This window comes from Mercurialis annua, linkage group LG8, assembly GCF_937616625.2.
Source record: "Mercurialis annua linkage group LG8, ddMerAnnu1.2, whole genome shotgun sequence".
Classification (NCBI taxonomy): domain Eukaryota; kingdom Viridiplantae; phylum Streptophyta; class Magnoliopsida; order Malpighiales; family Euphorbiaceae; genus Mercurialis; species Mercurialis annua.
In genome coordinates this window covers 31,148,983-31,173,781 of record NC_065577.1, presented here as the reverse complement: position 1 = coordinate 31,173,781, position 24,799 = coordinate 31,148,983, and the positions used below count along the sequence as shown (strand labels likewise).

The 24,799-nt window shown below is 33.0% G+C and overlaps 1 protein-coding gene across 3 annotated transcripts; it reads left to right on the top strand.

Moving 5' to 3' along the window:
* The first annotated feature begins 753 nt into the window (after positions 1 to 753).
* Positions 754 to 23,331, top strand: LOC126662162 (beta-glucosidase 17-like). Of its 3 annotated transcripts, XM_050356054.2 has the most exons (13): positions 754 to 983; positions 1,488 to 1,557; positions 10,538 to 10,596; positions 11,203 to 11,278; positions 16,907 to 16,984; positions 17,461 to 17,548; positions 18,272 to 18,524; positions 19,446 to 19,561; positions 20,095 to 20,315; positions 20,637 to 20,668; positions 21,137 to 21,236; positions 22,640 to 22,742; positions 23,017 to 23,331. In XM_050356054.2, exons 1-13 carry the CDS (start codon positions 831 to 833, stop codon positions 23,222 to 23,224), a joined length of 1,557 nt encoding a protein of 518 aa, XP_050212011.1. In that variant the 5' UTR covers positions 754 to 830; the 3' UTR covers positions 23,225 to 23,331. The 3 variants fall into 3 exon arrangements, with proteins under 3 accessions (XP_050212011.1, XP_050212012.1, XP_050212013.1); XM_050356055.2 differs by lacking the exon at positions 23,017 to 23,331 and having other exon boundaries at positions 22,609 to 22,742; XM_050356056.2 differs by lacking the exon at positions 1,488 to 1,557 and having other exon boundaries at positions 783 to 983.
* Positions 23,332 to 24,799: the final 1,468 nt, after the last annotated feature.

The following is a 24,799-nucleotide window of genomic DNA, read 5'->3' as shown; positions in this document are numbered from 1 at the left end:
TTATATCATAAATTACAGTCATAACATCTCATTCAATCACTACATCACAAACCCTTCCTTTAAAGCGACATAACAAAAGTTTTATAAAGAAACGTTTCATAAAGAAAGGACAATAAATTTTTTTAAAAAAGACAATAAATAATTAAAAAAGGGCTAACCACAATAAAATACCAAACATTTGCGTGTTGGGTTAGTTACAACTATACATACCTTTACGTGTTGTGTCCGTTGTAGAAATATTTTTAATTCAATCTAACGTCATTTACTGAATCAGGTCTGACGTGGCCAACATGCTCGTAAAAATCGAAACAATTCAAAAACAGCTATAAAAAGAATGTAATATGCAATAACCAGCTACTTCTTGTGAGTTAGAAAGATTTGTATATACAAATCACAAATGTTTGATATATTTTGGTGGTTTGGCCAAAAAAATAAAGTTTAATAAATAAAATGAAAAGATAAAACAAGATTTCGTCATGAAACTGAAAAAAAAAACGATAATTTGGATACTTTCAAAATCAATTACCCTATTTTTCATTTCAACCTGAAAAATCTGCTATAACATATCACAAATACTCGTTCGATATAAACAAATAAGTTTAAACTTGTAAATAAATCAAAATTAAATACATATATATATATAAAACAGAAAATTAAAAATTAAAAATTAAAAATTCCGGGGACCATTAATTGATGCAATTTGCCTAAATATATATATATAGGTAAGGTTGGAGTAGTTGGTTGTCAATTATCATCATCAATATTATCAAAGTAAACAAAAACAACAACAACAACTCCAGTTTTTCTCATAAACATTAATCTTGTCCATCATGGATTCAACTTTATTATTGTTGGCATTAACATTCATGTATTTTTGGGCACATACACATGGATTAGATCCTTATCTGCAAAACTCCGTTGCTCTCAGCAAGACCAGTTTTCCAAAGGCTTTTATTTTTGGAGCAGCATCAAGTGCCTACCAGGTAAACACTTCTTGCTATTCATTTCATCCTTCATTTTAACTTACTTCTATCAAGAGGTTATTATCTCACTCCATGCTCGGTGTAGTTGTAGTTGTGTGAATAACTCGGTTTGATTTGTTTCTGATAACTAGTGTCGGTTTACGTGTTTCACACGTGACTCGTAGTGTGACTCGTCGAATTATCAAATAATATTTAAACTAGTAGTCAATTAGGATTGATTCAATTTGCATGTCTACTAGAAATTAGTATTCAAATATTCTAATGTCAAACAGGGGCTGAATGAGAACTTTGGACTGAAGGGGCAGCCCCCTAATATTGGTTTTTGCGAACTACTCCCTATTATTTTTTATTTTTTTTAAATATGGTTAATAAATTTTTATTTTTCTACAATTAGTCCCTTAAAAAAAATATACAAATTAGCCCTTTAAATCCAAAAAAAAAAAAAAAAAAAATAACTTCTATAATGAAATGCGCATGCAATTAATTTGATTAACATTACTTTAGATTGAAGGAGCAGCACACACAAATGGCAGGAAACCAAGCATTTGGGATACTTTCACCAACCAACATTCAGGTTTCTTTAACCAAAATCATATATATATATATATTATATATATATATATATTATGGTGGCCTTAGGTAGCACGGACATTTCATTCAATTGACGTATCCCATTTCAAAAACGTTTCAGACACTTGACGTTTCGGACACGAAACTTCATTTTTTATATTAAAAATCTTAAAATAACACTATTTCGCCGTGTACAAGTATTCCGTTTCTCCGTGTCTGTATCCGTATCGATGTCCGTGTTACCTAGTGGTGGCCTAAATTTATTTTGGCTTTCTTTCTTAATTGAATTATGGGATGCCTTTAAATGTCAATCTTACAAAATCTGTCATGTTGACTTTTATGTTACCCTGACGATTACAGGAAAGGGACAACTATACTGCAGATCTGAAAGATTGAAAAAAAATTAATATTAAAAATGCAATGAGTTTTTAAATGGAAAAATGTGATGAGCAAGGGTGGAAAGTATTAATATTTCTTTAAAAACATAAATAAAACATAAATAGTTGTTAAAGTTATGCAAATGCTGACAGAAATAATAAATTTTATATTGATTAGCTACAACTCTTACAAGCAAAAAAGTATATTATCTACAACTCATTTGAATTATTATTTCCATTATTGTCCATAGGGGGCAATGTGCATTATATATATAAAAAGAGTTGTTATAATAGCTCGATCATCATATAAATTTATTTAAATATATAAATAAACTCAACCCAACATACACTATTCTAAGCTATCCTAAACCCTGTCTTAAATGAGAGGTCAAAATAATTAATTTTTAATTTAAATTTAATTAAATAAGTTACTGTGTATTTATTAAGATTGTATTACATATCATCAACACCTTTACACGATTTTTCAAAAATAACTCGACTTTTAAAACGTGTTAATTCAGGTCATCACCGTTCATTTCTTTTCAAAAATAACATGGGCATATTTTTACGTAAAATTTCGCTGACTTGGATATCCGATGGGTCTGCCACGTCAGCAAAAACGCCACTAAAAATTGCCAATGTTGTTTTTGAAAAAAAACAAAAGGTGGTGCCCTAAATTGACATGTTTTAAAAGTCGAGTTATTTTTGAAAATTTGTATAAAGGTGGTGATTTTATATGTCATTAACCCATTTATTAATTATCTGAATATTTTTTTAAACAATATTCATAAATTTTTTTATAAATGAAAATATATTAAAAGACACAAGATGTGGCAAAAATTCCAAAAACTCAAGAGTTCACGTACAAAAAGTGCCACATGGGAAGTCATACTAGAGACCATGACTCAAGAGGTGGAGGGATACAAACATGATCACCCGAAAAGAATACAATCTGGATTTCTAAGGAAATCCAACCCCGAATAAGAAAAATTGGTTACATAACATTTGTAAAAAAGATACTGAAATAAAACATCTGAATACTAACCTCTGATTGTTTTTGTTCAAAATTTCTTCGATTTCTGCTTTTCCATGACTCCCAGATGATGATATCCCATAAAGAATGCCAAAGACATCAACGCAATTAGGCATAATTGAAGAAAGTCCTACCCTCTTTAAGATATTATTTCAGACCAAGTTTGGAAAAAAATAATGGATGACGCTCTTGAGATTCTGGCAATGTACATAAGAAGCATAAACTGTTCTCTGCCAAGATGACGTTTCCGTTGTGAAGGAAAACTAGCGAAGCGATGTTGATAAAATACCGCAAGTGCACGGTATCAAATAAGTAGTAAATTTGAGAGTTCAAGTATCGATCCACGAAAACAATATGTCTTATTTACCAATTTCACTTATTTTATAATTGTTTAGCAATTAAACAGATATTTTTAAATTTAAAGTAAATTAACAAATAAATAACGATCAAGTAAACAAATAAACTAAATTAACGATTAAATCAAAACAATTATCGATAATATGAAATAAGGTCTAAAACCGTGATCTTGACTAAGGGTTGATATTTTTGTAAGATTGTGAATTTCATGGATTGTGGATTTACATGTAATTTAATCGAAATTCAAGTTATTCGAAAACACCAATCACACTATCTCAAGTTAAAGATCGGAAAACCCACAAATTAATAAACTGAATTAACACCTAACTTATTCTCGTGTTATTAAGCTTATAATTAATTAATTAGAACTCAACTGTTAAGAAAATTTATCGAATGCTTAATTAATCACTCACTCTTGTGTTATGATTTCTTATATTATTAATTATCAGTCTATCAAATTAAAACTCTCTCAAAACAATAATTCAACACAATTCTATAATTAAGGTGATCAATCTTTTTTTTTTTGAAAAAAAAGTTGAACTTTATTAATCAAGCGAGAAAAATAAGTTCATTGTCCGGGAAAGGAATGTTCCCGTGACATACAATCTTTTCCAATAAAAATACCCCATTTCGCTAGGGTGTGTGCAACCGAGTTACACTGCCTCCGAACATGCTTAAAAGAAACACTTCGATCTTGGGCCAACTCTAGGAAATCATCGATAACAAGCTGTATAGGATCAATTGCGCTAGTAGGAGCATGAAGTCTGCTGACGACATTAGAGGCATCCGACTCGCAGATCACGTTATCTCCATGGAGAGTTGTAGCTACCTGCAACCAAAAAGTATAGCTATGGCTTCTGCTAATTCAACATCAACAATACCCGCTAAGCGCTTCACTCCCCATCTAACAACTCGACCACTAGAATTCCTGCAAACAGCGCCAGCAAAAGAAAGCTGACCATTAACCGATATAGCAGCATCAGTATTTATCTTTAACGTTCCAACAGGTAGAGGTTCCCACGTCGGTGGAATTGCAGAGCTGAGGGACGACGAGCATCGGTCAGGGGTAGACTGCATTTCCTGCATGGGAAAAATGTTGCGAAACAGGATATTCGGAGGTAAACGACTGTTGCCAAAAACAATATTGTTACAGTCTACCCATATCGTCCACAGACTCATAATAAACAATTTCAGCTCGTCTTCCTTGAGCGAAGTGAACATCTGCGATAACCAATCAGATAAAGTATTATAAGGAAACCTGTCCGTGCGAAGGTTTGAAGGAGACAGCAACCAAAGACCTCTGACCTCTTCACAATCTTTTAAGGTGTGCAGCTGGGATTCTTCCCCACCACCACATCGCGGACAAAGGTTCGAGAAAGCAGGAATACGACGAGCTAGTTTGTCATTGCAGGGGAGCGAATCATGCAAGATTCTCCATAAGAAGTGTCGAACTTTGGGTTGGACCGATACACGCCAGATTCTGGTCCACATACCATTGTCCGGAGATCCAGAGCTAGCGGAAGCAGAGGACCTGTTAATCACTTTGCAAGCTTGATAATAACCTGACTTTACCGAGTAATAACCGTTCCTATTGAAGACCCAGAACATTTTATCAGATGGAAGATTTCTGCTTATAGGGAGCTTAAGGACATTTGTAACGTCATCCGGTGAAAGATGGTTGCGAAACTTTTCCACGTTCCAACCGCCATTGACGTCTAAAAAGAAGTTGACCTTACAATCCGCAGGTACATTAGAGTTGTTAAGAGGCTTCAAATAGCTACCCGAGGTGATCCAATTATCACTCAAAACATCAACCGACTCACCATTTTCAATCCTCCACGCAACTCCTGTGTCGAGAACCCGTTTCCCCTCCATTATACTTTGCCACACAAAACTAGAGCCTCTTCGTGAGACCGCCTGCAAGAAATCATGGTCTGGTTAATATTTCGCCTTGAAAACTCTAGAGCAAAGGGAATGAGGGTCTTGAATAAGTTTCCAGGCCTGCTTAGCAAGCATCGCTAAGTTGAAAGCACAAAGGTTCCGAAAGCCTAATCCACCCTCCTTTTTAGGCTTACAAATTGAATTCCAACTTACCCAGCAAATCTTGTTTTGGTCATTCGAACCACTCCACCAAAATTTTGAGATAATGCTCCTCATCTCGTTACAAAACGTGACAGGAAGCGCGAAACAGCTCATAATGTAGGTAGGGATCGATTGAGCTATCGACTTTATGAACACCTCACGACCTGCTTTGGACAAGAACCTCTCTTTCCATCCAAGCACCCTCTTGCGTAACCGATCCTTGAGGAAAGCAAATATCGGTTTCTTTGATCGACCAACAAGCATGGGCATGCCAAGGTACTTATTGAAGCAGCCAACCACCCGAAACCCAAGAAGATCGGCCAACGCTGCTTTATTAGCCGTAGACACCCCAGCTCTAAAAAGCAATCCAGACTTTTCAGCGTTAATAACTTGGCCTGATGCTTGTTCATAATCATTGAGGATCCGTTTCAACACCCGACCCTCATTAACTGATGTTTTGATGAACAAAACACTATCATCTACAAAAAGAAGATGACTAATGCGAGGGCCACCCTTACCATTTCTGCCGCTTGTGATGACTTTATCTCGTATACCCCTTCTGATGAGTGCAGAGAAGCCCTCTGAGCATAAGAGAAAGAGATAAGGAGATAAAGGATCACCTTGTCGTAGCCCTCGCTCTGGATGGAGCACGCTGAAAGGGGCTCCATGGATGAGAAACATGAAAGAAACCGAAGAGATGCAAGCCATGATAAGTTTAATAAAATGACTAGGAAAAGTCATCTTCTCCATAACCCGCTCAATAAAACGCCACTCAACCCTGTCATAAGCCTTGATCATATCTAGTTTTAGGGCAGCCAACCCGCACTTCCCCTGAGACCGCTTAGCCATTGAGTGAAAAAGCTCAAAGGCTATCAAAGCATTGTCTGTAATCAGCCTGCCTAGAACAAATGCGCTTTGAGCTTCATCAATCAGATCAGACAATACCCCTTTTAGGCGATTAGCAATCACTTTAGCCATAAGCTTTTATATCACGTTGCAAAGACTGATCGGGCACAAATCTTTCATACCTTCAGGAGAAGCTACCTTCGGGATAAGAGTCAAAATGTATGATTTGCTCGGTCAGGTAAAACACCCGTGGAAAGACAATTCAACACGCACTTAGTCACATCCCTGCCGACAACCTTCCAATAGGATTTATAAAATAGAACAGGCATACCATCAGAACCAGGAGCCTTTAAAGGTCCCATTTGCTTAAGGGCAGCCACCACCTCTGCTTCACAGAACGGACGTTTAAGCTCATCAACCTGCTCAGGGGTGAGGGCCAAATCAATACATTCTGTAACTCTTTCCTGGTTCATAGGGGCAGACGAAGTGAACAACTTCCTATAGTAATCCTCCACAACAGAATAAATCTCCTTACCATTCTTCCAAACTCCATTCTCATCGCGAATGCGATTTATAAAATTGTTTTTTCACCTGTTTGAGGCTTTATTGTGAAAAAACTTTGTATTATGATCCACTTCACGAAGCAAGTCCCCTCAGGACCTTTGTTTCCACATTATCTCCTCTTTTGAGAGAAGATCATCCACTTCAGCCGAGACCGCCGCAATCCTATCACTCATGAGACCCACATCATTGCTGTTTTGAAGTTGAATAATCTCATCCATCTTCTTCTTTAGAGTTTTACTAACACCGCCAAAGTTGGAATCTGCCCACCCTTTCAAGCTTGCGCCACACGCCTCTACCTTTGTCATAAAGTCAGAACCCGTGCTTCTGTCTCTCCCCCACGCTGAAGACACAATCTCATCAAATTGTGAATGAGTCATCCACATCTGCTCAAATCAAAAAATTCTCCCTCTCTGACCACGGTTCTGTGTTGCAGTGATACCGTCGGTGTCTAATAAAATTGGGCAATGGTCCGATTGGTAGCGAGACAAGTGACTTACCCGCCAACCCGGAAAAACTTCCTGCCACTTCGAATTGGCTAGAAATCTGTCTAACCTGATTTGGATAAGTTCGGTGTGACTTCTTCTGTTCGACCATCTATAGGAGCACCCCCGTATGACCCAGATCCTCCAACTCGCAATAATCAATAGCTTCCTTAAATCTGTCCATATCCTTTTGCTCACTATTTCTGCCTCCCTCTTTCTCTTCGTTAGACAAATGCAGGTTGAAATCTCCGAACAAAACCTGGGCTTCAAACGATAGACACCGGCATTCCTTGATAAGCTCATAGGTCCGAGACTTATTTTGAATTTCAGGCCAGCCGTAAACACCGACTCCCCTCCACGAAAAATTGGCTGACAACTCCTTAACAACAAAAGCAATGTGATTTTTCGAACGTATTCCTCCAAAATAAAGCAAGGCCGCCTCTCCTGCCATCTGCATCAACTATGAAATAATTAAATCTATCAAAACTTCGAAAAATGTTACTGAAGTCATTGTGAACTAACTTTATCTCCATTAAGAAAAATAAATCTGGGGAATTATTCTTGACGAATAATTTCAGAGCCCTAACCGTCCAAGGATTCCCCAATCCTTGGAGGTTCCAGCTAACTCTAAAGGATAGACCTCAACAGAAAACTGAAGAGTAACGACAGCAAGTGATTGAGTTCAGTAGTTCCTCCACAGATAGTAGGGCAGAGAATGGATTCCATTTTCTTAATATTAAAAAGTCTTTCACTTGAATTTGCAAATCCCCGGCTACGTGTCCTTTGGACCCCTTTCCAGTAGCTTCATCGACTACCAAAAGGCTATGAATAGGTCAGTATAACGCTCCCTCCCTACGAAAGCTGCATTCTGAAATCTCATGTCTGGCCCTGCTTTCCTTCCCATCAAACTCCTTTTTCGAGAGGTAGCACGCAAACCAGGCCCGTAAGGCCAATCAGTAACATCATTCTCCTCCGGTTTCTCCTCGCAGTCATCTAACAAGTGATCCATCATGCCGCACCAATAGCAAAAATTCTGAATACGTTCGTATTTAAACGGTATCCAACATTGCTCCCCTAACGGGTTGATCACATTAGTACCTCGGACGATAGGTTTTGATACATCCAAGTTAACCCTAATTATACCTTATCGGTTACATTCCCCACTATCCTTGTCGACCTCCAGTACACGACCCAATTTTGATCCAATCTTGCTAACAGCTGCAGGCCCTCTACAGTTCATTGGGAGGTTGTAAATCCTTACCCATACGGGACAGGATTTGATAATCATATTATTAGGTTGTAAATTCCCTGACATTGCTTCAAAAAGTCTCAACTGCTTGTCAAAATTCCACGGCCCCTCATTCAATATCCTGTTTTTATCATTCTTTGACGCAAAACTCACAAACGAAAAGATCGTCGCCAATATCCCTGATATTGAATCCTTTACCTAACCTCCATGCACTAGTTAACGCACTCTTCATGTGATTAAGATTGTAGGGTTTCTGCGTCAACACCTTACCCACAAGACTACTCTCAGCCTTGGCGTCCGCCAACTCGTCAACAACATCCTCTAAGGTAACTGTTACCAGTTCATCCTCCGTCAATCTCAACTGGGAACAAGCCTCAACCAACCCTTCATCCATGGTCGCTCAAGCAATCAGGAAAAAATGCACAGGAAGGCGTAACCGATCGATAAACGATGGAAAACTTGAAAGAGAAGAGTGAAAAACCCTTACCCTAAAAACTAGGGTAGAGAAAAAGCTCCACAATTTTAGGGAGAATTCTTTGGACAATTGTTAATAATTTGTAGTTAATCCAAAACCCAATCAATCTTAAATATGCATTAAACTCAATAATTAATACGATAAATTGTAGTTAATCCAAAACCCAATGAATTTAACAATTCAAACTTAAACATCAAATTTCAAACGAGGAATTTAGCTACTTACAATATAAAAAACAATAAAAAAGAATGACAATGAAGAAAAATTCATAATTGAAACTAAAAAACCCTAATACCTTAAAAAGAAATTTGACCTTGTAGCCCCTTTTCAACCCTACTCTAACGTTGAAAACTTATTATAATTTAAGGGTACAATTAAAATGATAAAATGCGAAATATGGTAAAAATGACAAGTTTTTAACGTCATGGTAGGATCGAAAAGGGGCTAAAAAATCGGGGTCTTTAAAGCATTAGGCCAACTAAAAATATCAGAATTGTCAATAACAAAATGGTTGTTCTTTGATTGCAAGATAAATCTTCAATCTTGTCCAAAATAATAATAATAATCTAAAGAAATAAGTGTTGGAAATTCTATATAAAACTAAAAAATACTAATATTTGCTAATCCTCTTTTTGAAAATGAAAGTAATATTTATAGTGTACATGTAAAATAGGAATAAACCTTGTTTAATTTAGATTAATTCCAAAGCAAAATATCTCGAATGAACGAAAGCACACTTTAATCCGAACTCTTTAATTTTTAAACATTGATCGATCGAGCTTTGAGTGTTTCGAACAAAATAGTGTAAACAAAATCAGCTACTATTTCTCAAATGCAATTGGTTTTGATTGAGACATTAAAGTTTTGATCTAAACACATTTAACCTTCCACACCTAATTTGATGAAGAGTTGTGGTGCACCGAAATCCATTATTCTCGCTCCGCTCAGCTCAATATTTTAAAAATTCGCTCAAGTGTTGCAATCACGCTCTAATTAGTCCAAATATACCGCTATTGTTCCTAAAACACTTACGCACAAAATAAGGCATATAAATACCTATAGAAATAATGCAATAACAGTATTAAACATATACGGAGAATAGGAGTAATTCTACTCCTAACAAGCGACTCTTTCTTGAAGGGTTAACCAAACAAAGAACCAGATCCGAGGAGGGGAAAGAGAACACCAAGCAGTAGAGAACGTCTTCCCTGTAGCAATAGCATGCCTGACCAGACGGCATAAACTAGTTTTAGAATAAACACCAATTCCTTTTTTTCCAACTACTCCTATCCGGCATAGAAGAGATATTAACCAAGTTCTAATGTGAATTCATGATGTCCAGTTCTCGCTTCTTATTCAAATGCAGCCGTCGTCGCCAGATCATAGTCGAGCTAATGACCTACGAAATGCAGACATTACTCCCTTAAATACATTGTTTTCAGTCAATTAAAAACATATAATTTGCTTTTATCCGATTTATTAACTTTTTATGAGACATTTTTATTTATTTTTAATGCAGAAATAATAGAAGACCATAGCAATGGTGATACTGCTGAGGATTTTTATCATCGTTATAAGGTAATAACAAAATATTCTTATTTACTCACAACTATAATTCGTTTGCGAAATAATTATGACTTTAAAATAAATCAGTTTGATCCATCAAGTTTTTAATCTTTGTAAAAGATACTCATTACTTGTTTAGAAATGACATGACACAATATTAAATATTCAAGTGTATAACATCAATGAGAGATTCTTAGGTAGATTCGGTCTACCACGTCATCCGTAGACTAACCTATCATATTATGACACGTCATTAAAATAGTGGCACTATTGTAATTTTGTTTATTACTTATTTACACTTTTGGATAGTAATATTACAATAGTGCCATTATTTTAATGACTTGTCATAATGTGATAAGTTTAGTCTACGGATGACGTGGTGGACTGAGTCTATCTAAGAATTTCTCAACATCAATAGTATTTGATATATTCAACATTGTGTTGTGAATGTCAACTAGAAACTAAAAAAGAAAATATTTGACAACTCGAAGAAATGGAACTAAACAGAATATTTTAAAATTATTTTATATTTAATAAATGAAAATAAAAATATTTTTCCATTTACTTATTTGTAGTTTTTATGAATGATTTAATTGATCAACAACTGTTGCATTGCAGGAAGACATTTCTTTGATGAAAGAAATTGGTTTGAAGTCTTTCAGATTCTCAATCTCATGGTCAAGAATATTACCTTGTGAGGATATCTTTTCTATTGCTATTTATTTTCAGTCTAAAATATTATCTTCCATAATAGTAACTAGGTTTTGGGTTCGAGTATTAACAAAATCTTTGATACGATAAATCATAATAAACAAAATTACGATAGTACCACTATTTTAACGACGTGTCATAATGTGATAGGATAGTACACAGATGACGTGATAGACTGAATCTCTCTAAAATTTCTCTAAAATAAGTTTATGATATTGTCAATTGGTTACAAAACAATTGAAAAAAAAATATTTAAAAATTAATCTAAATTTTTCAAATATTGTAAATCCACCAATTTGATTTGTTGAAACTTATCAAATTTTCAAAATTAATTAAATTGTAAAATTGAATGTGTAATAAGTTTTAGGTCTAATAACAAATTAAATTCAATGCTTTGGAGATTGTTTCATTTTTATTTTATCTGAAATTTTTATAATTATATTTTCATTTTATTTTATTTTACAATTTTAGATAATTTTTTATATCTATTTAATTGTACTAATTTTTTGTTGAATTTATAAATTAACTCTGTAATTAGCAAAAACTATCTTTCAAAATTTTAAAAGTTAACTTATAATATTTAACAAAAAAAACAAGTAAATCTAATTCTAAATTCTCTAAATGTTTTTGGTGGTTGAAAAAAAAAATTGAAGCTAAAAATAATTGAAAAAATCAGGGCCGAAAGTACAAAAAAATCCTCGTAGTTTTTCAAAAAATACAAGACAGCCCTTTAATTTTTTCTAGGTACAAATCGCCCTTTTAATTTATTTATTTTTGAACAAAAAAACCCTTCTGTCCAAAATCTCTGTTAACCGGTGACGTGGCACATAAGGAAAAAATACAAAAACATTCTTAATGTTTAAAAAATTTATTAATTTTATACAATTAATTTTTTTAACACATTTCACCCTCTTCTTCATTTAAATATCAAAATTATTTAATATTTTATACATTATTATAAAATCATATTTATATATCAAAAGTAATTTAAAATTTTCATAATTTAATTAAGATTAATTAAATTTATTTAATAAATTTTAAAATATTAAATAATTTTTTTTAATCAATCCTTATTTTATCTAGAGATATATTGTTCCAAAATAATATTGTCCAAAAAATTTAGATTCTGCAATTCTTCACTCCCACTACCGCCCTCTCGCAATTCGACCCGCCGCCGGAGACACCAACCTTCATCTGAGACGAAGCTCGTTGTCTGAGCTTCGTCTAGACGAAGCAGCTCATCTGAGCTTCGTTTGACGAAGCTCAGTGTCTGAGACAAAGCTCAGACATAGAGCTTCGTCTCAAACGAAGCTCAGTGTCTGAGCTCTGTCTCAGACGCAGATATGCGTCTCTGACAGAGCTCAGACGAAGAGCTTCGTCTCAGACGAAGCCCATCATTTGTGAATTTTTTGAGACTCGTCTCAGACGATGGGCTTCGTCTGAGATGAAGCTCTTCTTCTGAGCTTCGTCTCAGACGTATATCTGCGTCTGAGACGGAGCTCAGACGCTGAGCTGCGTCTGAGACGAAGCTCTACGTCTGAGCTTCGTCTCAGACCAAGCTTATTTGCGTCTGAGACGAAGCTCAGACGATAAGCTTCGTCTAAGACGAAGCTCAGACGATAAGCTTCGTTTCAGACGAAGTTTGCTGTCTCCGGCGCGTTTCCGAGAAGGGCGGCGACAGTTCCGGACAATTGTGTATGAAGGTGACGGCTATGGAAGTGGGTGGAAGGAAGAGAGGAGAAATTGAAAAAAAAAATGTTCGCCGGGAAAAAGCGGAAAACATTAATAAAGACCAACAATTAAGTGAAGCGGCATAGAATCGATGATGAAAAAAATTCCAAAAACAAACTTTATTTCAAAATAATAAAATTTCGAGATAAAATTCAATTATTTTTTTTAATTGTGTTTCGAAATGTTTAATTAAGTTTTGATTAATTTTATCGGATTTCGAAGTGTTTAATTAGCTCTATATTTGTTTAATTGAGTTTTAATTATTCATCAAGAAAAAATTGAGTTTAAATTGGTTTTAATTTATAATTTTATTTAATTATAGCTATTTAAATGAAGAAAAGGATGAAAATGATTAGAAAAAATTATAAAAATAAAATTGGTAAGTATTTTAAACATTAAGGCTGTTTTTAAACTTTTTCCTTATATACCACGTCATCGGTTAACTGAATTTTTGGACGGAAGGGTTTTTTTGTTCACTTTTAAAAGTTCAAGGGTCGATTTGTACCCAAAATAAGTTAAAGGGTTGTCTTGTACTTTTTAAAAAAGTTCAGGGATTTTTTTGTACCTTCCATCAAATAAAGCTAATAGGTATTATATTAAGGTGAAAAATTGAAAAAATAAATTAATTGAAAAAACGGCTAAATAAAATATTGAAATTAGACTAATTACAAAAAAAATACAAAAAAACATCATATTTTTTCATTTGGTACATGATGGAGTCTGTCTTTTAAACGGTAATTGACCTGCAAAATAAGATAGATGGATGATTGGACAGTAGTTGTCTGATGGGCGTTCTAATGCTTAAGTTAGTATTGAGTTTAAGGGATTATGGTTGCGTAATGTAATTTTGTGTATGTAGGCATACCTCAAGTCCTTTTATAGTGAGAATGAAATAATACCTTTTAGAATTGGAATAAGAAAGAAATTTTTATTTAGTTGTATGAATTTAAATAGGAAAGAGATTTTTATTTAACAAGAGTCGTATTTAGGAATTGATGGAATAAGAAAATTAATAAAGGGAAAATGTGGAAACCAAAAATCCCACATCAACCAGGAAATGAAGAGAAGACAAAGCGCGCCACAAGCACTATAAAAGGGCCACAAACCCATAAGCCCAAGACACGCAATCTGAATGAACCAATGTCTCATACGCTAAATTAACAGACATCCAGTTCCAATATTCAAGAACCCAAGTCACAAACTACATTCGACAAACCGGATCTATCAGGAATGACTCCTAAATAGGATTAGTCTTCTAAATAGAAATATGTTTCCACGTAGGAAAGTGATTATGAGATCCGTGAGATCCAGATCTTCTAAAACTTTTATGGTACTTGAATCATACGCATAATCGAGATCTGTAACAAGACGTGTTAGATCTGTTTATTGGGATTTACCAATCCTACGGGATTCAGTCATTCTTCACATTAGGGGAGTCCTCTCAAATTACCCTTGTCTACAACTTGCTTGGGCGAGTCTCTGCATTTGGTATGACGGGCGAATCCCACATGATTCAGTTTAATATATCATTCTGCAATTCGGTTTCCACCATTACCCCCCCCCCCCCCCCCCGCCGCCGCCCCCAAGTAAGCTAATGTATTACTCCCTCCGTCCCAATAGAGTTGTCCACTTTGAGAAATTTTTTTGTCCCAAAATACTTGTCCACTTTCAAAAGGTAACTAACTTTTACATTCAATTTTCCTATATCACCCCTATTTCAAATTCACTAATGGGTAAATTGAAAGTGGACCCTATATTAAATAGGGGTATGACAAAAAAAGTAAGGAAAATTTTGCAAAACCCATGAACAATAATTGCTTTTCTTAAACTGTGTGATAAAGACAAAGTGGACAACTTTATTGGGACGGAGGGAGTAGTATTTATATCTAACTTAATTTTAGCCTTACTTGGCGAGTCTTATTGTTTGCTGGGCTAGTCTTTTCACTCTCTGTGAATTTTTTTGAACCTTCTCGATTTTGATTTTTTGACACATGTTCATTGCAGTCTCTTGATATGAGCCATGTGTTAGCTCATTTGACATGTGTCGTTTATCTGTTGTGAGGTGTATGGTTTCAACTTTGATATGTGCGCGTTTTATCATTTCATCTTCTTCATCTTTTTTCATCTTCTTTATTTTTTATAAACTCCTCTTCTTTGCGTTTTTGAAGAACTTTCTTTCCTATGCTGGTTTTTTGAGTTTTCTCGTCTTTTCTTTCTCATTTATGATTCCAAGAACTTGCTTGATCCTGCTCGTGTCTTGGGAGTTTTTAGATTGTCAAGTCCTTCCCTGCATTTGTCTACATTTGTCTTATTATCTTGATGTTTTAAGTTTTTCCTATTTTGAATTTCTTTTCCTTTTGAAATATTAGTTTTCTTTGTTTTTTTATATTTTGTTGATAGATGTCTACTAAAAAGGTAAAGGTCTCCTTTAATTGCACGGTACGTAGGGAATCATCCTTTTCAAAGAAGAAAGTTTTGAAAATTCATTCTAGATACAACTTTCATCGAAATTACGGCTTTCGAGTTCTTATTTACTTTGTTGTTTTTGTTGAGATAATCACTAAAACGGATCCATTTTCTTAAGAAAATTGAGGAGATCGGCTACAGATTTCAAGTTGCTATGCAGTGATGAAGTCGATGGGCTCGAATGAGTCTTCATCTATTTCTTCTCCTTGACGAGGCGAAGGTTGAGGCTGGTGGCGGAGATGGCGGATGGTTGAAATTTTCATCACTGCATTCCATGTCTAGCTTTTTTTAGGTTAAAGGAGACTGGATTTTAAATGGGGGACATGGTTTTTTTACTAAGATGTTAAATGGGTAATATTGATGTTCTTGGATGGTGGACCACAACTAATACTAACGTGGCAAAAGGTTGAGGTGGTAATTCGTCCAAAAGATCAAGTTTGGACCTTTTAGTACGATAGATTATTTGTATCATTTTGAATTTAATTTTTCATTACGTCTAATTTATAATGAAATTGAAAAGAAACAAATTATCAATTAGGATGAGATAAATCAATTTTAAAAAGTATTACATCAATTTTAGAAAGAATAAAGGATCAACGTGGCCCTCAAACTTTTGTCTCGATATCAAATAAGCTTATTTTAACTTTTTAGGTTAATTAGATCTAAAACTTTGTATTTTCACGGTCAAGTAAGTCCATTTTAACTTTTGGTGTCAACGAAGCCCCTAAATTTGCGTTTTGGGGTCAAATAAGTTCATATTTGAAGTGTATAATTTTGAGGTCACTTGATCTAAATTGAGAGAGTTTTGGGTCTAATTAAAAATGAACTTATTTGATCCCGGAAATACAAGTTTTGTTTAAAATTACCTACAAAGTTAAAATAAGAATATTTAATTCTGAAACACAAATTTGAAGGCAGCGTTGACACTTTGCTCATTTTCGATATTTGGATAGACTTCTAACGATAATGACAAACTTGAAATAGGTTTACAGATTTCGAAAAAATTCGAATAGATTTCAAAAGTGGAAGGGGTTTAATTTTTCAACGAAAAATTATCCAACTCAACCGCTACGTCATGTCATTCGTGCAACAATCCAATAGCGTGTTAGTCATGTAGAAAATTGATTAAAAAAAGTAATAATTAAATATGCTCTATCGTAAATGCTCATTGAATTTTTGAAAAAATGACGTGTCATAACAATTGTATGGTATAACATTCTTTTTCAACACCATTAAGTTTTCTTCTCCTTAATTATCTGGCACGACGTGTAATTTTGTTAAAGTTAAGGGTCAACTAAAATCGCATCAATTCTAATTAAAACAAATTAACTAATTTCTAAAATCGATGTTTCTTTATAGTCATTGCAAATTCTATAATTCATTGATGAGTTCTAACTATAACAATTATACTCAGATGGAAGAACCAGTAAAGGAGTAAACCAAGAAGGTGTCAACTTCTATAATTCAATGATTGATGAGCTCCTTTCTAACGGTTAGGCTTAATTTTGATTATTTTTCCATATTGTTTTTCAAACATTATACATATCTTGCAGGAAAAAGATTGAGAAATGCATTAATTAATCCAAACCTAATTATAGATTTCATTTGATTAAAGACCTTAAATGGAAGCTTAATATCATATACATTATACTCCATTAATTTCAGACTGATTAACATTTTGTCCTAAATTATAGAAGGCTATTTATCACTTGAGTGATTAGCTGATTGATATATATACACTCATTTATTAGAATAGAATGCATTGAGAAATAAAATAAAATAAAAAATAAAAAGTTATTACTACTTTAAATAAATATAAATGTGATTTTTTTTACTATACATTAACTTATCTTTTTTCCGGAAAAGTTAAATATGTTCATACTTATTTTAAGTTGTCTATCAATTTTTTTAACTGATAATTCCCTATAAATTTAGTACACGATAAATAATTTTCAAGACTTTGGACAGGAATAGAACCTTTTATAACTTTATTTCATTGGGATCTTCCGCAAGTACTCGAAGACGAATACGGTGGATTTTTAAATCCGAAAATTGTGTAAGTTGTACCTAATTTCTTAAAAAAAACAAAATGAAATCATACATGTACTAAAATTCTTAGTTCAACTATCTTTTCGGAATTATTTAAATTTTTTTTAGTTAGGCAAACTCAATGTTCGTTTAAAGGAAAACCCCTCCTTGATTTCATAAATGAATTATCTTACATGACATTCATGTACTAAAATTGTGTCTACAAATCTTCCTTATTGTTAAAAATCAACCAACTCAACCCGCTATGTTAGCTCGAAAAATAACTAAATACTTCTCTCCAAAAATTATTATAATTCCCAATTATCAAAAAAAAAATTATTATAATTTTAATAATTTTTGAAAAATTAACATTTTCAGTTGGTTTAGCGGATCAAGTTTTTTTTTTTGATAATTGGAGAGGGGGGGCACTTGTGGGAGGAATTGAATCCACGACCTAACAGTTTGCTGCCTAGCGCTTATATCATTTGAGTTATAGCTCATTGGTAGCGGATCAAGTTGATGTGGTCGAACTGTTCAGCACCATAAATAACATATGAAAATTTTGTTACCGAATGAGATAATTCACGTTTGAAATTAGAAGAAGATTCTCGTTTAAATGAAAATATAGCTTCAGTAAATAAAAAAAAACAAAAAAAGTTTGATAATCAAAATATAATGAGCGAATAGTTCGATAAGTACATTAGAAATATATTTTTTTTCTCCAATGCTCAAGTTAAACTAATTTTTGTAGGGATGATTATGGTGATTATGTGAAGTTTTGCTTTGAAGAATTTGGAGATAGAGTGAAGTATTGGGCGACAATTAATGAGCCAAATTATTTTAGTTGTTTTGGTTATGCTTATGGAATTAATGCACCCGGAAGATGCTCTAATTATATACACAACTGCACTGCTGGAAACTCAGCAACTGAACCATACATAGTTATGCACAACATGCTTCTTTGCCATGCAACCGCAGTAAGATTGTACAGGCAGATGTATCAGGTATATAATTTTTACCTTTCTCTTGATTTTTTATATATCATATCTATAGTGTATAATTAAAATAAGGGCTAATTATATAAAAAAAATATCAAATTATTAGGTATAAAAATACAATATAGACATGCGGATGGTGCAGTGATTATCTTGAAATGAGGACTGATAAATAAGATGAACGACCTAGACGTAACAAATTTAATATATCTTAAAAAAATCAAATTTCGGTTAAGAATATATTTATATAAGGAGTCGAAGACAAATATTAAAGCCATCTACAACCCAACTCTAAAAATAAGTTGGATTCTATCATTTAGAGTTAATCAACTCCATTTCAACTTTATAAATTTACCTTCTTTAGATTTTTGAACAATTAACATGTAGAGTTTCACTATTGGTCATTACTAAAAAAGGCGAAACATTTCATGAAAGTTTCACAAAAGTCCAAAACTTTCAATTTTATTATTTAATTTGTCCTGAAATGCATGATTTTTTTTTTCAATTATGTCCAACTACGTGATTTTGCTTATGTGGCGCTGATGTGTGGCAATGCCACATCAGCGCCACGTAGGCACCACATCAGCAAAATCACATAGTTGGACATTATTGAAACGAGAACCTGCATTTCAGGAGGATACGGATAAAATTGAAAGTTTTGCACTTTCGTGAAATTTTTATAAAAAATTTAGCTTTTTTAGTCATTTGATCTTTTAAAATAACTATTCCATTAGCTGTTTTATTCCTTAAGAATATCTAATCCATTCCATGAATCAAATAATATAATATTAAGAGAAAACAATAAACATCATTCCGCATAAGCTGAGAGTTGATTGATTGTTTTTTTATAGAAAGAGTTAATAGTATAAGTAAATAAAAATAAATTATAACAAAATCATTAATGATACGAATTGTGAATGGAATGATTAGGATTCACATAAAGGAAACATAGGCATTGTTTTAACATCATTTTGGAAGGTGCCCAAGTTTCAAACATCTTCCAGCAAGAAGGCTGCTTCTAGAGGTCTTGATTTTACAATTGGATGGTGAGTTGAATTCCCATTTAATTACTGTTTTAAATAAATTCTCTATACCAAGTCAATTTTCAACAAAATTAATTAAATTCCATCATATTATTGAATAAGGGTAATTATTTTTTAAATCCAAACAATTACGTCTTTTACCAATTATGATTTAATATTTTTAGTTTTTATAGTTATGTCCAATTTAAAAAACTTTTTGCAATTGTACCTAAATCTTTGAATAACCTTTTACAACCAAATTTTTAATATATTGTCTAACCTTTAAAACAATTATTTTAAAAATTTGATCGCAATTGATAAAAACCGCAAAAGTTTTAAAATTTAAAGTCTTGAAAATATAATTGCAAAAAACGATTTCCAATTAGACATAATTATAAAAATTAAAAGATTTTGTCGTAATTGATTAAAAAAACATAAAAAATTTAATTTTAATAATAATTTGGCCTATTATATTAAAAATAATTTTTTTTATTCTTATACACATTGAATTAAATCTACTTAAAATTTTATATATATTATGTATTTTTGTTGCATAGGATTCTCCATCCTATAACATATGGTGATTATCCTATGACAATGAGAGAGATAGTAGGAAATAGATTGCCAAAATTCACAAAAGAGGAATCAAAGATGATCAAAGGATCCATTGATTTTGTTGGAGTAAATTATTACACCGCAAGATATGTGGATGCTGTCTCCACATTCTCTACAGCTGCCAATCTAAGTTACACTACAGATAACCATGTTATTGAGTCCAGTAAGCATTTTACTTTGTTATCAATTTTAATTAGGTTAAATGCATGCAAATAAAACACTAATTTTAAAATATGATGAAATTTGTTATCAATTTCAATTTTTCAGAAAATTAGAATGCCGACTTATTTTCTATTGATATAGTACTCCCGTATTCAATCATGTCGATGTTTTTTCAATGATGGTGTTTTGATTCGCCAAAAAAATAATCATTGATAACTGATTTTACCATATTTAAAGATCGTATTAATTACAAACACGTTGAAATTCATAATTATTTTTACAATCAATCTTTTTATTTATGCTGTTCAATTTTCTCTTGCAGCCCAGCGAAATGGAATTCCTATCGGACAACAGGTATTTTGTTGTTTTTCATCGTTTTCGAATTTTTTCCCTATTATATCTTGATATGATTATTATATATATATATATATATATATATATATATATATATAATGTATTTAGTATCCATAAATATACTTCACTGTCAAATATATCATAATTTTTAAAATTTTATAAGTATGAATTATTATTTTTTCGAGTATTGTCAGTTTGGTTCATTTTTTTGAGTGTTGTCAAATATTTCGATGCTTATTTTTTGACAGATATAATGCGTCGTATATGCCAAATATGATAAGTTTTGTATATATAGACGTATAATATGGATTTATTTGGCAGAAATAATAAAAATAATGAATTCTAACAGGAAAATTTAAAATCATAGTATATTTGAGAAACGAATCATAATTTGTAGATAATTATTAATCACTTAATCGAGAAAATCATTTCATTTTAATTAAAATGGTTGTTACATTTGTTTTGTAGATTTCCAGATGGATATACTTGTATCCAAAAGGGCTTCAAGACGTATTAGTGTATATAGACAAAAAATACAAGCATCCCCCTATTATTATCACCGAGAATGGTAAGCAATCTTTGAGCTAATAATCACTCATGTACCCCTCATTTTAAAATTCTTTTACAGTAAATCCTGTAAATATTAAAAAACAGTCAGTAAGCCTCCTAATTAATGGTGGCGCTTATTAAACCCCTTCCATCTAAAAATATGTTAACTATGTTAAAAATGATGAGCTTTCACTAAAAAATTATGGTGGTGCCACATCAGCTGACACCTCACCAAAATACCGTAAAAATTCAAAACATCTAAAAGACCCCTAAAGCGTTAAAAAGTAATTAAAAGATAAAAATAAAAAGTCAAATCCAACCAAAACAAATCTAAACATTCAATTTTTAATTGCCACCGACCACAAACCGCCGCATATTTTTCCGGCCTCCGCCATCCATCCATCGCCAAAAAATATTTTCGGCCTTTAGTTCTTCAATAGATTGGTAGGTAAATTTTTCCAGCCAATGTTCTTCACGAAAAATAGGTTCATTTGTTCTTCACGAAGAACACATGAGGTTGTTCTTCGTGAAGAACAGACCCGATTTGTTCTTCCTTCGCAGAACATATAGAAGAAGACAGCCGGAAAAAAAATTCCCGGCGGTTGGTGGCGGTTAGGGATTAAGTGATTTATTGGGTTGGGTTTGATTGAATTGAGTTTATTTATTTTGTAATTTTTAAATTGAAAATTTTAGAGTATTTTTTGGTATTTTAGATTTTTGGTGAGGTGTCAGCTTATGTAGTGCCGCCATAGATATTTTTAAGTGACTATTCATCATTTTTTACAGAATTAATAACTTTTTGGAAATTTAATGGGTTTAGTGGCCGTTTTTTAAACTTAAGGGTTTACTGTAAGGGACCCGCAAAATTATTAGCCGCAATCTACGGTTTTATTTTTCCTTTTTCGGGTGCCTAAACTTTGTAATACTCTATGTACTTCAATAATTTAACGGTTATCAAATTATAACTTTTTTTATGAAATTGTCAGTTATAAAAGAAATTGAAAGATTATCAAAATAACATTTTTCATAAAATAGTTACAGAATTATAATGAATTGCAATTTTTTCTACAAACACTCCTTTTTTTTTTAATTATTAAAAAAAAGCTACTAATTTTTTAATAAAAATGTTGCCTATATCTAGTTTCTTTTACCCAATGATTATTGATTTTTTTAACGGAATGATTATTGATTTACCTCTTCCTTATCAGTAAATGTGACCGGTAACTGTTTTATAAGCTATAGTTCGGTTACCGTTTCGTACATTTTTATAGTTTAGTAATTATTATAATAGAAAAATTATAGTTTAATAATTATTTTATAATTTTTATAATTCAGTAACCGTTTTATAAAATAATTATAATTCATTGACCTTTTTTAATTTCTTATAACAGCAAAAGTATTTAACCCCACTTCATGTGGCAGGAATGCAAGATAATAGCTCTATGCCAATTAAGGACGCCCTAAACGATACCACAAGAATAATGTACCATTATCTTCATCTATCCTATCTCCTACAAGCTATCAAGTGAGTACTATTATCGCATTCATAGTATTAAAAAAGGCCGTTACATTATGTAATATTATTTTACAAAATAACTTATTCAGCATATATATGTTGTGCTTTGGTCGACCGTTACGTAACGTTACATCCATTACCGATACGTTTCGGTTCACCGTATCTTCATTATTTAGGAAATTTAAGGAATAAACTATATTGTTGGTCTTTCTAATTAATAACATGACATATAATTTTACCAATAATTTATATTTGTAATTAACGGATTATATGATTTTGGCAGGGAAGGAGTTGATGTGAGGGGATACTATGTTTGGTCATTTCTTGATGATTTTGAATGGTCCTTCGGTTACACGGTTAGATTTGGGTTGACATATATAAACTACAAAAATAATTTACAAAGAATTCCAAAAGCCTCAGCTTTCTGGTTTCAAAATTTCTTGCAAAACCAAAACGTTACAATAGGATCAAATTTCGTATCTTCTCAATAGACAATAACAATTGTTTGTCTTTTCAAATAATTGTGAGGCATATTTAAATAATGTATTTGCCACTAAATTATACTTGTGGAGATTTCTGCAACACTATGGTGGTTTCATGGATCAACATGTCAGTTTCTTCTACTACTGCTCGGAGTATTCCGTGCATTGGTAATGCTCTTGACATATGATCGTCCTTAAGGAGAGATTCTCGCAAGGAGATGGGATTAGAATAGGTGATTCGTATGTAGAAATTTATGCTTTAAAGCAGGAAAATTTGACGGCTAGTGAGTACTATACATTTCTAAAAACACTTTCGGATGAACTATCAAATATGAGGCCTATACCTACTTATGTTTTTTTAGCAGAAGAACTTGTGGTGTCTCTGACACAATCAAGAGGTATTGTGAAAACGATAAAGTGATTTAAGTACTTGAAAGGACTGAATAAAAAGATTTCACAAGTTAATCTCAAATTACACTAATCGAACAATTGCCTTCAATCAATAAACTGAGCTACTCTTTTTTGGCATACAACGCACTGCATACGCCGAAAGAACAACTTCTCGGACAAAGGGACTGCTAAGGATTGAACTGTGTAGATCACTAACTTTTTCTCAAATTACAGAAAGGTCAGTAAATAAATATTTTTAACAAAATGGTCACTAAACTATACCTTTGTTACAAAAGTGTTTCCATTATTACCAAAGGATCGTTAAACATTTTGTGAATTACAAAAAAGGTCATTGAGTTATACCTTTTATTAAAAAAAAAATCACTGAACTATGTTCTTTTTTATAATTTCGGCTTGCCATGTAAGCAGAAATTAATGTTGTGTTTTCGCGTGAAAACGGTATGTTTTTTTTTATAGATGTACCCTTTTATAATAAAAAGTATAGTTCAGTAACCATTCTATAAGAAAAGTTTATTTAATGACCTTTCTGTAATTTGAGAAAAGTTTAGTAACCTACAGGATTTAATATCCGGATTCAGAAGCAATGCTAGTTCCGGAAAGAATCAAGCCTTTTTTTTTTGATACAAGGGAAGAGGCAAAAGCCTAAGAAAAATCACACACAAACACTTCTATCATACGATACTCCGTGCATATCATGCAAAATCCAAGGCACCAAACTCACAGGAGTACTATCATGAATCGCTAATCCGATCAAATCCCCATGCCCTATGGAAGCTAAATGGTCCGCCGCAAAGTTCGCTTCTCGGTAAACGTGACAGACTTGCACTTCCCAGTCCCTAGCAATCAAAGCTCGAATCGCAAATAGCAAATTAGAATGCTGCGCAGCTATCTCCAAACTGTTAATTTTCTCCACCACCAATTTGTTGTCGACTTCAAGGATAGCTCTGCGGTACCCTAAATTCCAAGCCATCAGCAAGCCTTGGTAAGCTCCCTTAAATTCAGCTCCCATAACTGAGTCATGGCCAATGGTCATCGTGAAACTGCCAAGCCAATTTCCCAACTCGTTTCTCACTAACCCGCCTGCTTTAGCAATACCGGATACCTGATCAAAAGCACCGTCGGTGTTTATCTTCACCCAGTTACAAGGAGGACAGGACCAAGCAATGCTAACAT